The sequence below is a fragment of the Peromyscus leucopus genome, chromosome 11, assembly GCF_004664715.2.
Source record: "Peromyscus leucopus breed LL Stock chromosome 11, UCI_PerLeu_2.1, whole genome shotgun sequence".
NCBI lineage: Eukaryota > Metazoa > Chordata > Mammalia > Rodentia > Cricetidae > Peromyscus > Peromyscus leucopus.
In genome coordinates, this window is record NC_051072.1 from 53,102,813 (window position 1) to 53,120,415 (window position 17,603).

At 48.0% G+C, this 17,603-nt stretch overlaps 1 protein-coding gene across 1 annotated transcript; it reads left to right on the forward strand.

Moving 5' to 3' along the window:
* On the forward strand, positions 1-14,839 carry F2r (coagulation factor II thrombin receptor). The gene is made up of 2 exons (XM_028871669.2): positions 1-190; positions 13,094-14,839. The coding sequence occupies exons 1-2, from the start codon at positions 94-96 to the stop codon at positions 14,290-14,292; spliced, it is 1,296 nt and encodes a 431-aa protein (XP_028727502.1). The 5' UTR covers positions 1-93; the 3' UTR covers positions 14,293-14,839.
* The last annotated feature ends 2,764 nt before the right edge of the window (positions 14,840-17,603 follow it).

Sequence of the window (17,603 nt, forward strand, 5' to 3'; positions counted from 1 at the left end):
CAGTCGCCTCCAGTCGCCCGCAGGGTCCGAACGCGCTGCTCGGAAGGAAGCCGGCGACCGCGGGCGCCCCGCCGCGCGGGCAGCCTCGGGACAATGGGGACAATGGGCCCGCGGCGCCTGCTGCTCGTCGCCGCCGGCCTCAGCCTGTGCGGTCCCTTGCTGTCTTCCCGCGTCCCCGCGCGCCAGCCAGGTAAGAGCTGCCGGCCGGTGCGTTGGGGAGGTGGGGGGGTGGGAGTGGGGGGGGGGTAATCAGAAGACAGGTACGCCCGGATGCAACCCTGCCTCGGTTTCCCCCAAGAGCCAAACAGGCATTTGAGCCGAGATCTAGAGTTTCCCCTAGTCACATCCAGGTGGGACGTGCCATCAGCCCCTTTCCGCCCCCGCACGGCCAGAGCTCCTTTGGACTCGGATTTGAGGGGGTGGGGGGTTGCCGCCCGCGGGCCACCGGGTTTTGGATCGGGAGGAGGGGCTCGAGGCTCCGGAGCAGTCTCCGCCGTCGCATCTGTTGTCATTGTATGGCCTGTTTAGCACGACCACCTTCAGAAAGACGGGGTCTCGTGATCCGGTGGTTTCGATGTGAAGGGGAACCACTTCCCGCTCAAGTTTTGCTTTGTTGGAACTCTCTTTCTCTCGCTTGGTTTGCAGGGGAGGAAAGGTGATGCAAAAGAAAAATCCATAAGCACACTTAGTGGACAAAAAAAGATTGGCAGCCCCCAGCTCGGCCTAGTACCCGGGAGGTGATGGGCATTTCTGGTTGCGGGTGTGTGTGTGTGTGGCGGGGTGTCTTTGTTATCTGAAACTTGCTCTGGGTCGAGGAAAGGGACCACTCCTCAGAATCAGCTCTCCGAGAAACCATCTAGTCTCGGGTTTTCTCAATGGAATTTCTCATCTGCCGCAAAGAAGTTGCCTGCTTCCAGTACATTAGTTATTGACGGTGTGTTTTTAAGTTTCTGTACCTGTTTGACCAAGTAAATTAATTTAATTTATTTCATCAAATATGTTCTCTCCTCCTTTCTCCAAAGTAGAGGCGTTGCCTGTAGAGTTCTTAATTAGAAAGTGTGGGGAGTGGTTTTGAATTTCTTAGTAGGCATACTGTGTTAGAAACTCAAAGCCGCGTCTTTCATGCTGAAGAAAAAAAATCTAGTGGGTTTTGTTCGGGTTTTTGTTATCGCCGAAAGAATGTGCACTGCCGTGCTCACAAACACCGGGATTAAGAGGTGACAAAGAGTAGGGTGTTTCCTGTTCTCTGTCTTCGCTCAGTGTGGGCTTGAGTGATGCTCATGGAAAAACTCAGACCTCCGACTGGGCCCCCAAGTTTAGCAGCAACTAGCCAGCCTGCCTGCCTGGGGGGTAGCCGTCCTCAATCGTCAGCTGTGGAGGAGAGGATGAAAAGTATATGCAGAGATTCAATTTCACGTAACTTTATTTTGGAACAGGCCTTTGAAAATACGGACTTGGAGATCTGGGCAATTCAGAGCATAGGTATACTCAGCCACCCCAACCAGAACGGTCCTTCCTTGGGGTAGTCCTCCTCGAGGATTTGGGGCACCTTTAGGGAGTAAAGTCAGAGGCGTTTTCATCCTCTTCTTCCTCATGGGAAGGATAGAAGAGCCCCAGAGAGACTATCATGAGTTGGCTAATGTGTCCACACTGGGTTCTGGAAGCACTTGATAGGGAGAGAAGGAAGGGGGAGAGAATGGAGAGAGAGAGGGGGGGGGCAGGGAGGGAAGAGGAAGGAAGGAAGGAATAGAAATGGGTGCTAAGTGAAGTATTTCTCGTGCAGCCTTGGGTGGGGAGGGATTCCCACCCATTATTACTTCCCACCCTCTCACAATCTCTATGATAAGAAGAGGATTTATCCCCTTTTGCTGACTCTAAAACCGAAGCCCCGAGAGACTGAGTGACCTGCCATCAGGGAATGGTTATAGGAGTGGTCCGCCCACGTCGGGGGGCATGCAGTAAGTGAACTCACAAATAAAATGAACCGAAAGTAAATCTGCTTCTCATTACCACTGCATACCGGCGATTGTAAACGGTTCCTGTCCTGCAGCACTGGTACATCCCACAGTGGCTCCCCATCCTGTATCTTCTCACTGCAGGAGTACCTCTGCCCACCTGTCCCCGCTCTGCTGTGGCAGTGTGGGTCTTTCCGTGTAGGCATCTTGCCATCTCCTGCCTTGTCGCTTGCATCTGTCTCATCTCTCCTGCCAGGGAGATGCACGTCTGTTTACCTCCCGTGATGTCCAGAGCACCACGTCCACGCCACAGATATTTGTTGAATAGCTTGCGACTTCGCTAAGCCGTTTACCCCAGTGCAGATGGTTTAGGGTCGATGACATGCATCTCTTAAAGAAGGGGAATGGTAGAGGGTGATGGCTATGAATTTTATGAGAGAGAGGAGATTTAAAAAAAAAAGTTTGAGAATAGTTGATGGTAACTGTGGCAAAGTGCATTAGGATTTCAGAGGCCCGGCCTGGTTCCTCAGCAAGAAGTGAGGGGTCCCTGTACAGATCCCCGCTTCTCTCTAGCACCGTTTTATGCATTCTTCTCTTCACCCAGCCTCTGTCTTCCCCCGAGAACCGTATGCCCATGTCACTCCAGGCCAGTTGGCCTTCCTCACCTTCACAGGTCCCTTTAGGATCTGATCTGCTGCTCCTGGTTGGGTCCGTCATGTGGACTTACTCTTTTCAGAGCCCAGGATTTTTCAGAAAATCTCCTTCCCTTTGTCTCCCCTCCCCTCCCCCTCCTTAGTCATCTCTCTTTTGTCCCTGTCAAACTGGAGCTTCGCTGGGTCCTAAGCAAAAGGACCCCGAAATAGTGGGGTTCCCAAAAACCTGAGTTTCTAGCAACCTGGGTTGTTACTCTCCTCTTTTGGGGCCCATGTTCCTTTTCCCTCTAGGAACTCCCGTCTGTCAGTCTGTCTGTGTCTTTTTGTTTATTTGTTTCCCACATCTTATCTCCTTCCTTTTTTTTTTTTTGAGGCAAAGTTTTCTCTTTGTAACTTTGGAGTGAGCCTGTCTTGGATCTCGCTCTGTAGCCCAGCCTGGCCTCAAACTCACAGAGATCCACCTGCCTCTGCCTCCTGAGTGCTGGGATTAAAGGTGTGTGCCACCGCTGCCCGGCTTTATCCCCCTTCTTCTATTATTTCTTCCAGTTGAGATGAGGTCCTCAGGACATATGCAGTCGTCCACTCTGAGGTTTGGTACAATTTCCACTTCCTTTGCCTTGTTCCGAAACAGTTACCACCCCATCAGGAATCCCGTGACTCTGTGAGCAGTCAGTCCCCAGTCCCCGCTTCATCTGCCCCCTGACAACTACCAGTCTCCTTTCTGTATCTGTGGATCTATCTGTTCTCCAGACTTTTATCACCCACGTGTGGCCCTGTGTTTCTGGGATTCCTAAGTTCCCCGGGTCTGCTTCCACTGGGACTCCGTCTGAAGACATCGTTATCAGGACAGTGTTAGGAGCTGGGACACGGGTGTGCTTCTGTGTTGCTAGTGTCAGACTAGCAACTGGACTTGCCAAGGTCGGTCTTCTCCGTTGCCCGGTTTGTGGCTTCTTTTATGCAGCTTTTCCCTCCCTCTTGGTAGACCTGTCAGTCATTGACACTCCTCCCCGTGAGCCAGGTGTTTTCCGGGATCCCTTCCCCAGGTGTGTCCTCCAACAGTGACCTTGCTATAAGTCTCTGCCAAACCCACTAGAGTTGCCAGGGTGGGGGGTGGGGGGTATGTGCAAGCCTGTGCTAGCAAGCCCCAGTGACCACACACACACACACACACACACACACACACACTCACACTCACACTCACACTCACACTCACAAACGCACGCACATACCCAGTACTAGGATAACAGTCATCCACGAGCGTTGCCGTGGGAACCCAGGTCCTCACGCTGGGCCAGCAAGCACCCTTATCCACTGAGCCATCTCTCCAGTCCTGTTTGGTTTCTGAAGCAGGATTTTCTGTGTCGCACAGGCTGGCATTAAACTCACAGGCCTCCTGCCTCAGCCTCCCAAGTGCTACAGTTACAGGCATGCACTACTGTGCCCCGGGTTTTGAAATGAAGGGTTTTATCCTGCATCCTAAAGCAATCCTACAAATCTTTTATAACCTTGTGGGCATCATTTGCTTTCAGAAGTAGCCCCACTGTCTGGAATTGCCAGAACTAATCTGTGATTTGCATGTAGGAACAAGTCTGTGTAGCTTTAGGAAACGACATTATAGAATGTGTATTTAAAGTTTGTAACAGATTGCAAATTGAGTTGTAGAGTACTACAGAAAAGTGGGTTTTTTGGTTTTTTGTTTTTTGGTTTTTTGCTAACCAGATATAAGGAGAATAAGAAATACGTTTTACGATAGGCACAGTTGGAGTATATACAGTAACATTCATGACATCCGTGTTGTATCACACATGCAGAACAAAGTTGGCCGAGAAGCTCTCACCTTTACTGTGTGCTATCCATTCTCTACACTGTCCTAGTTAAAATAAACAGAAACAGACAAACAAAATGCATGGGAGGGTGGAAAGATGTCTCAGTAGTTCAGAGTGCACACTGCTCTTGCCAAGGACCTAAATTTGGTTCCCAGCACCTGAATTGGGCAGCTCACAACTGCCTGTGACTCCAGCCCCAGGGGTATTAGATACCTCAGGCCTCAGTGGGCAACCACACTCACGTACACATATCCCACCCCACCCCACATGCACACAGTACATATAATTACAAATCAAATCAAATACTTTAAAAACTTACTGGAACCCTACAAATGAATTTCTGTAGCCACTGCTCAATCTCTACTGGAATTTAAACCTGGAATCGCTGGGACAGTAACTTGTCCCTAAAGAGCAAAGTCAAGGCCTTGCCTGGAGAGCCCTGCTTTCTCAGAAGTACCAGCTTTGAGTCTTTTATCTTGTCTAGGACCTGTTCATTTCAGTTCAGATTCACTGACTGCAGAAGGACTAGGGTAGAGGAACAGCTGGTGTCTGGGAGGGACTGGGGACCCTGGACAACCTGACTGTAAACTGAATAGAGTGTAGACCTAGCTTTCCTGGGACAGGAAACTTGGGGATGGTGATTCAGGGCCAGAGAACAGACCAGCAGGGATGAAGAAGGTCAGGGAATCATAGTGGCTCTCGGGGAGGCCTGCGAGCATCTTCTAACCCCACCTCTGTCTCCTGCCTCCAGGCACCGTAGGCAAGAGCCCCACAGATTTGTCTGCAAGTCCCTGTGCCTTGGGAATACCATAATGACTTCCTGTAGCTAGCCTGCCTCCAGCTCCTCCTGGCCGGCCTGAGCGCCCCAGGGTGTGCCAGAGAGACAGCCTCCAGGGCATTCTACCTTGAACTCTGCCCCACTGGTTTGTTCTCCCACCGTCCTGAGGTATGCCTCACCCGGAACATCACTTTAAAGATTTGATTGAGGGGTCCAGGGGCTGGCTCTGTAGGTAAGAGTACTTACTGTGCAAGCAGAAAGACCTGAGTTTGAATCCCAAGCATCCAGCCTCAGCATCCAGACAACAGAAATAGGCAGATCTTGAGAGCTCTCTGGCCAGTCAGCCTGCCTAGCCAAACTGGAGAGCTTCCTGTTCATGGAGAGACCCTGTCTCAAAGCAGTAAAGCAGAGAGAGCAGTAGACAAGGACTGTTGATGCCCCCCTCTAGCCTCTGCATGCTCACACGGTTGCACGTACCCACCTACTCATGTACGTGCACATACACACATGCAGAAGGCTTGTTTCCCACTGTCCATCTCGGTGGTGTCTTTCAGCTGTAACTGCTCCTACCTCCTTTCAGTCCTGGGGACCAAACCCAGGAACATTGTAAGAAACTGGCAGTCTGTCTTGAAGGCTGACGGGCTGCAGCTTGATCAGGCTCTTCAAGCACAGACACTCTGGATCATCTCCATCATCATTTATGTTATGATCAAAGCGATCTTTTCTGGCCAGTGGGAGGCCACAGGGTTTTGACCTGATGCTAATAATACTCAGAGGTACTCAAGGTCGTGTTGTACATTTCCTACTCCAGATCTGACGGAGGGCATTTCTCTAGGGGGCCTGGCTCTTGCCATGGGAAAGCGGTGTTTGTTTGAGTTGGAGGGAGTGGCGCATTCTGGAGAGGCTGTGATGTTTTACTTGACAGTCTGTTTCTGCCATGCTTCTCTTTTAGCATTCTCCTCCCCTGTCATTCCACTGAGCCTGTGACATGCAGGTCACAGTTGACCTGCTCTATGTGGGAATGTGGACAAGATCCTCAGACTTCAGCATAGCGTGTGAGCCCTGGAGCAGAACACTGAGTCACAGTGGAGACCCTGGCAGGGTGGTATAAATTCCAGGATTAAAGGGACAGTGAATGGTTGTCTAGTCACTCCTCTGCTTCCAGCCAGATCTCAGCAAAGTCAAAAGAGCATTGCCTGATGCTAATTTCAGGTCTCCGGGTTAGTCTGTGTTTAAGCCAGTTAGCAATATGCTGTGTTCAGCATCAAAACCAAAGCCCAGGGTGTTGGTGAACACCTGTCATCCCAGCACTTAAGAGGTGAACACTGGAGGGTTGGGAGTTCAAGGTCAACTTCAGCTACATAGTGAGTTCAGGACCTGCCTAGGCTACATGAGCCCTTGTCTCAAAACCATGAAAGTAATACCAGAACCAATCGGGGGCTTTAGAGGGACCTTCATTAAGTAAAACTTAGCAAGAAATGTAAGAACCAAGTTTGGACCTGTGCTGTTCTCTCTGTGAAACCCAGAACTTAGCTTTTTCTTGATGTGATGAGCAAACAGTTTTGGTGATGAACAGTTTTGGCCAGCTCATAGACACTTCCCCTTTGGCATCTGAGACATGCTGGGACTGTCAGAAAAATCGAGTTGAGCAAGCTCAAATTCCAATTCCAGCATGAGGGTCTTGAGCATGTTGGAAGAATCTAGCTACCTTGCCTGAATCATGTTACAGCAATGCTGCTGATACACGCTTCTTAAAAATACTTTATCTGGGTTTGGGGATTTAGCTCAGTGGTAGAGCACTTGCCTAGCAAGCACAAAGCCCTGGGTTCGGTCCTCAGCTCCAGAAAAGAAAAAGAAAAAGAAAAAAAAAAAAAACCCCAACTTTATCTGGCATTCATTAATTTCGTAAAAACTAGCATATCAAATCTAAGGTGGGAAGGAAGGGTAACGCCTTGGGCAGTGATATTTAGTCGAGGGATTATGCATTCTTCCCCGTTCCAGACTGTAAATACCATGTGTTTCCCGGGGTATAGTGTTCCCGTGATAAATACTGGGCTGCTGACAAAGGACATACCAGGAAAGGCACGTCAGAAAACAGTATCAGCAAAGCCACTAAGCCCAGAGACCAAGGGACAACATTCCATCCACGCAGTTAGGGTGACTTCAAGTTGTGTCCCTCTTCAGGTGTCCTGTGGGTTCCTATGGTGTATGTGTCGGGGGGTGGGGGGGCATGTCTGTGTCCACCTGCCTCCCTTCTCTGCATCCCCAGAAACCCTCCATCCATCCAGGCTCATGGAACTGCACATCAAGGCATTTCCTTTGTGTCCATGCTCAGTAGTGGGAGTGCTGAATCACAGGGTGATTCTGGTTTTAGGTTTTTGGGGTTTTTTTTGTTGTTGTTGGTTTTGTTTTTTTGAGACGTTTTACACCATCTTCTGTAATAGCTCTGCTTCCTACTCCAGCTGGTGTCCAGGGGTCCCACCTCCATGTTTTCGCTGACACTTGGAATCTTTCATTCTTCATCAGTCATCCTAAGGAAAGTGAAGTGATCGCTTTCAGTGGTTTTAAATGACAATTTCCTGGCGATTCGTAACTAATACTAAGCATTTTATTACATACCTTTTGCATTATCTTTGGAGAAATGTCTTATTTAGTTTCTGTTGCCTTTTTTTTTTTAAGCAACTTGTTTTCTTGCTAATGAGTGACTGAGTTCTAAGATGCTTTGGACAAGAATCGCTTATCAGGTAGGGTATGTGATTTGTAGTATTGTCTCCCTTCTGGAAGTTTTCTCTCCTGCTGATGGTACCTTTGCTGTACAGGGCTTTGGTTTTGATTCTGGTATCTATCTGCCTTTGTTGCCCATGCCTTTGGGTCAGATCCACGAAGTTTTCACTCTGTATTTTCTTCTTAGAGTTGCATAGTTTCAGGTCTTTGGGTCTTGAGTCCAGTTTGAGTTAGCTTTTCTATATGGGGATAAGGGGAAAGGGGCTTTTATTTTATTCATGTTCTGCGTGGATGGGGGTTTTGCCTGCATGCATGTCTGTATACTGCATGTGTATAGTGCCTGTGGAGGCCAGAAGAGGATGTTGGGTTGCCTGTACCTGGAGCTAGAGATGGTGGTGAGCCACCTTCCAGGGGCTGAGAATCGAACCCCTGTCCTCTGGAAGAGCAGCCAGTGCTCCTAATGGCTGAACTGTCCCTTCAGCCCGAGTTTAATTTTATCTAAAAGATTAGATTAGAGCTAGTAGACCCTCCCAGTTCTTTTTGTTCATTGTATTCTCCTCTCCCATCCCCTTTTTGATATTTTTGAAACAAGGTCTCACTTTGTAGCCAGGATGACTTATATAGCAGCCCAGGTTGGCCTGAAATTTTCAGTTCCCCTGGTCCAGTCTCCCAAGTGCTGGCATTACATGTATCTGCTGCTACCATGCCCAGCTGCCCAATCATTATTATTTTTTGGAATTACTGTTATTGGTGCAGGGAATCGAACCCTGGGCTTTCTACATGCTAGGCAAATGTTCTGTCACTGAGCTAGGAGTCCAGCCTCTTAATTCTTGTTGTATTGAATCATTTGAGATTGTACTCTGGGCATTGTGCTGTGAAGACTCTGGACTCTGTTACATTCCTTCACGGAGTATTGATTAATGATGCTTGCATTAGCAGTCAGTTAATTTAAATATCATTCCAGTTTGTTGTTGTTTTGTGGGGGTTTTGTTCGTTTGTTTTGTTTTTTGAGACAAAGTCTCACTGTATATAGCCTTGCCTGTCCTATAACTCATCAAGTAGACCAGGCTGGCCTTGAACTCACAGAGCTCTGCCTGCCTCTGACTCGAGTGCTGAGATTAAAGGTGTGGACCACTTTTTTTTTTTTTTTTCTTTCTTTTTTTTTTTTTTTAAGATTTATTTATTTATTTTGTATACAGCATGTATGACTGAAGAAGGCCAGAAGAGGACACCAGATTTCATTACCGATGGTTGTGAGCCACCATGTGGTTTCTGGGAATTGAACTCAGGACCTCTGGAAGAGCAGTCAGTGCTCTTAACCTCTGAGCCATCTCTCCAGCCCCTCTTTTTTCTTTTTTTAAGACAGGGTCCACTGTATAATCCAGACTGGCCTTGGACTCACGGTCCTTCTACCTTCAGGCTTCCAAGCCTTGGGATTGTGGGTGAATATCACTACCATGTTGGGTTGTTTTCGGTGGTGGTGGTGGTGGTGGCGGTGGCAGCGGCGGCGGTTGGAAGTTTTGTTTTCTGTTTATCTTTAGCAGAAATTGTATTTACCTTATGAGCATGACTTATGTTGCCCAAAACCCTCAGCAGGGCCTGGGTGTGGTGGCATATGCCTTGTGTCCCAGCACTTGGAAGGCAGAGGCAGATAGATTTCTATGAGTTTGGGGCCAGCCTGGGCTACACAGCAAGTTCCAAGCCAGCTAAGGCTAAAAAGGGCGACCCTGTCTCAAAAAAGAAAAAAGCCTAGAGCAGAATTCGCGCTGGAATTTGGACTCCTTTCCTAAGACTTTCCTTCCTGACATTCTTTCCCAGTGACTGTGGAACTTGTGACCAGCCAGCTCTGTATTGCGGCCTCCTCCTTTGTGTATTTATTTGCTAGGGGTTAGGGGATGCAGTAAACTTTGGAGGCTAAGTGAGAATGCCCAGAGTGTTGGAGAAAGCATGCTTAGGCTTTGGGCAGGTATCCAAAAGAAGAGAGGAAAGGAGAAAGAAAAGTTACAGTTTGAGTTAGAACCCAGGGAGGTGGTAGGTTCCGTGATGCTGCTGCCTAGCAGAGCGCTGTAAATGGCTGCACCACTGTATAGGACAAGGTCTGTAAATGGCTGCACCACTGTATAGCACAAGGTCTGTAAATGGCTGCACCACTGCACATCATCAGGGAGGGCTTCTGGGAAGGGTAAGTACATCATCTCACTAAAGGGATAATTATTCCTCCTGTCTCTTTAGCATGTCTTTCAGCTTTCCTGGGAGGTAGTCTCCTGGCCTGCCTGGTGATTGACAGGCCCAGGTGGATTAACACTTCAGGGATGAGGCGATAGTAGGTCATCTTTTCATCTTAGGAGCAGATCAGGATGTCATCTTCACTCAGGGCCAGAGGTAGAACTTGAATCCCTTTCTTTTAACCGGGAAACAGCTTTCTCTTAATGGACTTCAACAAAGCCCTGAACCTGCACCTTTTTATATAGTGTTTTAAAATCTGGGGGCTTGTGATGGAGTGTGAATCAGGATGTTTTCTGTTCTGGTGTTAGCCATGAATCTTCTCGTTTATTTTAATTCTGACATCATCTACCTGGAGGTAGAACCACAGCTCTAGGTTTAAGGGCTCAGCCCATATCTGAGGTCTGTCCTGAGCCTGGACCTCTAGAACTCCGACCAAACAGGCCGTGTGTTAGGGGTTTCCATGATTTCTACGGATTCTATAATCTGCTAGAGCAGCTAGCTCCAGGAATCCAGAGAAAAACTTCACCTGTGCTTCCCATTGATCATAAGTAACATTACAGAAGATGCTAATATAAATGACCAGGTGGGGGAAATGCACAGGGCAAGGTGTGCAGGGAGGGGCAGGAGCTCCCCTCCCCTGCCCACTGTCCAGCCAGGCTTTGGGCTTTCATGTGACCGGCCTGGTCCTGCAACTATCTACAGGCCACTAACCAGTGGTCAGCTCTTTAGCACGCAAAAGATACACTTATCCCGGAGATTCCAAGAATCTCAAGATTGTATGCTGGGAAATGGGACAAAGGACAAGCACGTAGTACTCCAGGTTATCACAGGCACTGGCTTTGGATCTCTCTCAAACTAACAATCATCTGCATTGGTGGGGGGAGTGCTAACCATCCTTTCCTCCAAGACCCACCCTTCCGTACCTGTGCCTTCTATTGTCCTGTGACCCGGAGTACTTCAGGTCATTGATGGGGCGTGGCAGGGAAGTACAGTAGAGCCTATAGCTTTATTCTGAGAGGGTTGTCTCTGCAGGACCCTACATAGCTGTGCAGAAGCAGAACTCACTGCTGTTACATTGTGCCTCTCAGAGAGTGTGTTTTCCAGAAGGTTCCTGTTGTGGAATATTCCTTTATACTGTGTAAGGATGTGTCACTGTGATTGGTTTCATAAAGAGCTGAATGACCAATAGCTAGGCAGGAAGAGGTTAGGCGGGACTTCTGGGGAGCTTCTGGGAAGAAGGAGGAGTTGCCAGCCCAACACAGAGGGAATAAGACATGCAGGAGAAGTAAAAGCCACAAATTATGTGGCAACACATTGATGAATAAAACGGGTTAATTTAAGTTATAAGAGCCAGTGGGACAAGCCTAAGCTATAGGCCAAGCTTTTATAATTAATAATAAGTCTCCATGTCATTTTTTTGTGAACTGATGGCCCAAAGAAAAATTCGTCCACTGAAGAAAATAAAACCAAGTCGGAAAATCTACTGCACTTCTCCAGGTTTAAGGTTTAACTCCTGCAACATCTCTGAGAGGCATGTCCAGCCTTGGCCACCAGCACCCCCAAGAATCAGAGACCTTGTCCTGTTCCTCCGTGGTTCTTGTTTGCACTTCTCAGCTCCCCAACACCCAACAGATGTAGGATTTTAGCAAAGCTCTTTGCAAGGACAAGCCTGCGGTCTGACCGGGGCCGTCACTTTTCTCTGACGAACATTTCACGTGGGTAATTTTGATGGATGACTGGGGTAAGGACGTGTGTCTAGCTGAGCCTTTACTTTGACATCTGGCTGATACTCCAAAGACCCTGGTGGGCAGGTATGCACCCTGAGGCATAGAGCATTCTAGGATAAGGTCGTGGCTGGGTGGAGGTGGCCAAGCACATCTGCTGCTAGACTGACCTGCTGGGCAAGGAGGCAAAGTGATGACTGAGTGACAGGTGCCTCCTAGTTACGTAAGATAACCTGAGGGCCTCTGGACCTAGACAGGAAGGACATTTAGGACATCCTACTTTGTGAGCAAACTGAAGACAGAGGAAAACTACTGCCATGTGGGCCTTGGTCATCCAGTTGGGGAGCCCCGGGTCCTACTCTGGATGGCCCTCATTCTGTGGGGGATTTCTCTTTGCGTTCTATGTGGATTTTCCCGTTGCGGGAGGTGGGTTTCTCAGGATGGCTCAAACTAGCTGAGGAAGGACAGAGAAGTCATAGAAGCTGGAGATGAGCTGTGTGTACAAATGGTGAGATATACAACAGGGAAGAAAACTCCATTTGAGGGCTGAGAGGATAAGGGCACTTGCCACCAAGCCTGACCACCAGAGTTGGATCCCCTGGGTCCACAAGGCAGAAGGAAAGAAGCAACTCCCCCTCCCCCTCCCCCTCCACCGTGGCAAGCCTGCTCTCTCCTTCCACACAAACTAAAATGTAGAGGAAAGCATCGTTGGATCTTCCGAGGCAAGTGAGGTCTGCAAAGTAGATAGACCTGCGTCATCATTCATTCACTTTTTTCTTTTCTCTTCTTTTCTTTTTTTGGTTTTTCAAGACAGGATTTCTCTATGTAGCTTTGGCGCCTGTCCTGGAACCCACTCTGTAGCCCAGGCTGGCCTTGAACTCACAGAGATCCACCTGCCTCTGCCTCCCGAGTGCTGGGATTAAAGGCCTATGCCACCGCCGCCCACCCGGCTTTCATTCATTCACCTTTGTCCTCCGTAGGGGCAGAGTATTAGGAGGTGGCTTGTATCCAAGCAGAAGGTTGCACCGCACTCTAAGATAGGAGCATATTCGCTAACAAAGGCCGTAGTCCATCTGTGCATGACCTGAACCTGACCATCTGCTCCCTGGGGAGGACGACAAAAAGCAGACAAGTGTACCCTCTGCGTGCCTCTGTTTGCCTCGTTGGCCTGTTTATCTCGCTCACCTTTTCGATTGCTCTTTTTCAGAATCCGAGAGGACAGATGTCACTCTGAACCCGCGCTCGTTTTTTCTCAGGAATCCCAGTGAAAACGTGTTTGAGCAGGTGCCCTTTGGGGACGAGGAGGAGAAAAATGAAAGTGTGTTGCCTGAGGGCAGGGCCATCTACTTCAATAAAAGCGGCTCTCCTCCCCCGTCACCTGCTCCCTTCATCTCCAAAGATGCCTCGGGATACCTGACCAGCCCCTGGCTGACGCTCTTTATCCCCTCGGTCTACACCTTTGTGTTCATGGTCAGCCTTCCTCTGAACATCCTGGCCATCGCCGTGTTCGTCTTGAAGATGAAGGTCAAGAAGCCGGCCGTGGTGTACATGCTGCACCTGGCCGTGGCCGACGTGCTGTTTGTGTCCGTGCTCCCCTTCAAGGTCAGCTACTACTTTTCCGGCAGTGATTGGCAGTTCGGGTCTGGAATGTGCCGCTTCGCCACGGCGGCCTTTTATTGTAACATGTACGCCTCCATCATGCTCATGACCATCATCAGCATCGACCGGTTCCTGGCCGTCGTGTACCCCATCCAGTCCCTGTCCTGGCGCACTCTCGGCCGAGCCAACCTCACTTGCCTCGCCATTTGGGTGATGGCCATCCTGGGGGTGGTGCCTCTTCTCCTCAAGGAGCAGACCACCCGGGTTCCGGGGCTCAACATCACCACCTGCCACGATGTCCTCAACGAGACCCTGCTACAAGGCTTTTACTCCTATTACTTCTCGGCCTTCTCCACCGTCTTCTTTCTGGTGCCGTTGATCATTTCCACCGTCTGCTATGCGTCCATCATTCGGTGCCTGAGTGCCTCCGCCGTTGCCAACCGGAGCAAGAAGTCCCGGGCTTTGTTCCTGTCCGCTGCTGTGTTCTGCATCTTCATCGTCTGCTTTGGACCCACCAACATCCTCCTCATCGTGCACTACCTGCTCCTCTCTGACAACCCCGCCACAGAGGCGGCCTACTTTGCTTACCTGCTCTGCGTCTGCGTGAGCAGCGTGAGCTGCTGCATCGACCCCTTGATTTACTACTACGCCTCCTCTGAGTGCCAGAGGCACCTCTACAGCATCTTGTGCTGCAGAGAAAGCTCCGATCCCAACAGTTACAACAGCACCGGCCAGCTGATGCCCAGTAAAATGGATACCTGCTCGAGTCACCTGAGTAACAGCATCTACAAAAAGCTGTTGGCTTAGGGGGAAAGGGTTGCTGGAAGGTTACACAGAACAAGGTTGGAAACGCGGAGAGCCCGGGAATCCTGTTAGTCTCTGGCAAGAACTATATTTACTTCACCACCTAAAGCAGCCAATGTCTAATTTGCATGCCTACTTCTTGCAAGTGCTGTCAAGCATAATACCAGGAAGGTAATGGGAACCAGAGACAGATTTCCAAGGTTGCCAGTGCTGCGATCGTAACTGACTGTCACTTCTTATATGTCTAGGTGACCTAAATATATAGGTGGTGTGCACACACATATTTGCAATGCAGTATAAAATCAGCGCTTGACACTTTCTTGTTTATTCCCCAGCAATTACTATGGAAATAATCTGAGATTCTCTTACTTAATAAACAAAGTCTGGTTTGGTGGATGTTAGCACTGAACAGCTGAAGGTATCTAATGATGGGAAGGGGTCCATAGTTTAGACTTAACCTGGCTTTTGCCCATATATATTTTTTTTCCAATGATTTGATGGTAATGTTTAAGCAATAGAAGGATGAACCAGTACTATCTGTGTAGGGGAAGGTCTTGTGCTTTTCATCTTGAACATATCATAGTTGAAGAATTACCAAAGCAGTTGGAAAGCCCATGTTGATATGGGTAGCATTTTTACAATTTATATACTGAATACATGGATCAAGACTGAGCATGAGACCCACCGGGTCATAAGAAACCTTTCAAAGCAGCCAAGCCTGGTAACTAGGCACAACCATCTCCAGGGAGGCCTCTGAGCAGCAGATACATACCCATTCAGTTGTGCCTCCCAGAGAACAGAGATGGGGACCACCAGGGCCACTCCTTCCTCCTAGGCTTCCCATTAGCTGTGAATTGACTGTATCTGTTAGAAATTGGCAAGATAGGATATGACATCTTGGGAGGCAGTAACTATGAAAATCGTCTGCACAGCTGAGGAGCAGAGAAAGTTGTGTTGACATCCAGTAGCTGTCCTGCAAGGCTGGCTCTTGCACAGACATACCCATGTGTCCTGGGCACTCTGGTGGATTCTGGGCCTGCAGACTGACTGACTGCAGGACATTAACTGAGTCCTGCCTTTGCTGAAGCAAAGCAGATAGCTGACATGTAGTCGATATGATGTATTCACCATAAAAACACCGTTGTACATAGAAGTGTGTTCAGCCAGACGTCACCAAGCATATTTCACATAAGCAAGGCCTAATAGCTAAACAACCTTGGAGATCTGAGTTTCTGCTTCTAGTAGCTATAGTTAAATATAAAAACACAGTATAAGATGTATATTTTTAAGAAATAAGCCCTTCAGTCTACAATAATTAGACACTATTTATTTACAAATGTTTTATTAAAAATTACTCAAATCAGCCACACACCTTTAATCCCAGCACTCAGGAGGCAGAGGTAGGCAGATCTCTGTGAGTTTGAGGCCAGCCTGGTCTACATGATGACTTCCAGGCCATCTAGGGCTACATAGTGAGACCTTGGCTCAAAACAATAACAACAAAACAAAACAAAAAAACACACATTTTTAAAAAGCAAGAAAACACTTAAGTTCAGTTTTAAGCAATATATAGGTCAGTCTGGTTTTTAAAAAAAAGGGAAGAAAATGAACTTGAGATTGAAATGTAGGAAAATTGTCCTGTATTTTTTCTTAAGAGTTAATTAAATTATTTTAAAAGCATTTTTTAATGACACAGTAACTAATAAGCATATAAAATCTTGATGGCGTTGACAAAGTAATTTGAAAATTAATTTGAAATGGATACTTTTCCTGAGTTAAGAATACCTTGACTTTTAAGCAAGTAAAAGAGTAGAAAGGGTAAATGTTTGCTTAAGAGAACAAAATATTTCCAAATATTGTAGAATAGCGTCCATGAAAGTCATGTAATTGTACTGTTAACTTGGTTACCATATTGACTAATCTAGATCATTGACTTGCTGTTGTGTGTTCTGTGATTTAGTATAACTATTATTACTGTACTTGTGAACTTTGATGTCACTGTTTTGTGTTCACTTTTTTAAAATATTATATAACATTAATAAACATGAAAACGTGCTTGGTATCTGTCTGGACTAGGTTATTGTTGTGGGCCCTGGTGGGATAGCGCATCAAACACTCCTTAGTGTTTTCCGCCACCAAGTCAAAAATAACATTGTTTTAAGGAAATGGAACATCCATTTGGCTGTTGAATACATAGTTGGAAATTTTTAGGTTGTGTTTCATTTGAAGAAATTAGAGAAGCAGCGTGTCCTTGAGGAAGCCCTGAGTTTCAGAAGCCAGTGGAAAGCATTAAGCATGCTTTGTGAGCCAGCCTTTTCCATTCTGAGGCCTGGGGCTTCCGCACACAGCTTATCTTCTTCATAAAGGGCCAAATGAAAATGAAGGGGTACCTTACACACATGCATGAAACCCTCCAACAATAAGTAAAGGGAAGGACTGTCTCCAACAGTGGTCTCCAGTATCATTAGTGCTTCGTGTTGAACCTTTCAACGTTACTAAACCAACTGTGCACGGGAGAAATTGGCCCCAGGATGGCTCAAGATGGCGTGAGCTTTCTATAGAAGAAGCAGATAAGTGAGTTGCGGTCTGAGGATAGAGAGACCAGTAAGGTCAATCTCAGAGACACCTGTGAGGTCAAAACTAACTGGGAAAACTAGGAAGATGTCTCGACCTTTCTTGAGTGTACAGCTGAGTTTCCCAGAGGCTGCTTGTCATGTGATAGTCACTGACCTCTAAGGCAGACAGCAGCAAAATGTCATCTGTTAAAGAGATATTGTTACAAAAAGATACAGACATGGGGGTGTCGGGGCTGGAGAGATGGCTCAGAGGTTAAGAGCACTTGTTGGCTCTTACAGAGGACCTGGGCTCAGTTCCCAGCACCCACACCGTGGCACACAGCCACCTGTAATTCCAGTTCCAGGGGACCCAACACTCTTCTGACCTCTGAGTCTGTTACCCTGGGGACTCAGTGGGCACTGGATGCTGCTTTTCCAGAAACTCGTGGGAACCAGAGGTCGGATTCAGCAGCATCTCGGATTTCAGATCAAACAGCACTGGCGGAGTGTTTCTCCCCAGGTGGCTGCCTGTTTGTTCCTTAAGGAAATGACTCATAGCCAGTAGAGAAATAAGCCTCAAAAGCTGCATCCACAGTGGCCTGAAGCCGGGGTTGGGGCCATCCTAATGACTTCAGTATAGACTGTAGTAGCAGTAGCTTTTTAAGGTACTGCTGGGTGACCCACTCAGGCAACTGAGGGCACCACCGGTAGGGAGACGATCCACACTGATGAGATGACAGTTGCTTGGCTATACTTGGT

Bases quoted from the DNA above. Each gene is read 5' to 3' on its own strand.
- F2r (XM_028871669.2), top strand. From the start codon at position 94: ATGGGGACAATGGGCCCGCGGCGCCTGCTGCTCGTCGCCGCCGGCCTC. The intron at 191-13,093 runs GTAAGAGCTGCC...GCTCTTTTTCAG, and splicing joins CGTCCCCGCGCGCCAGCCAG to AATCCGAGAGGACAGATGTC.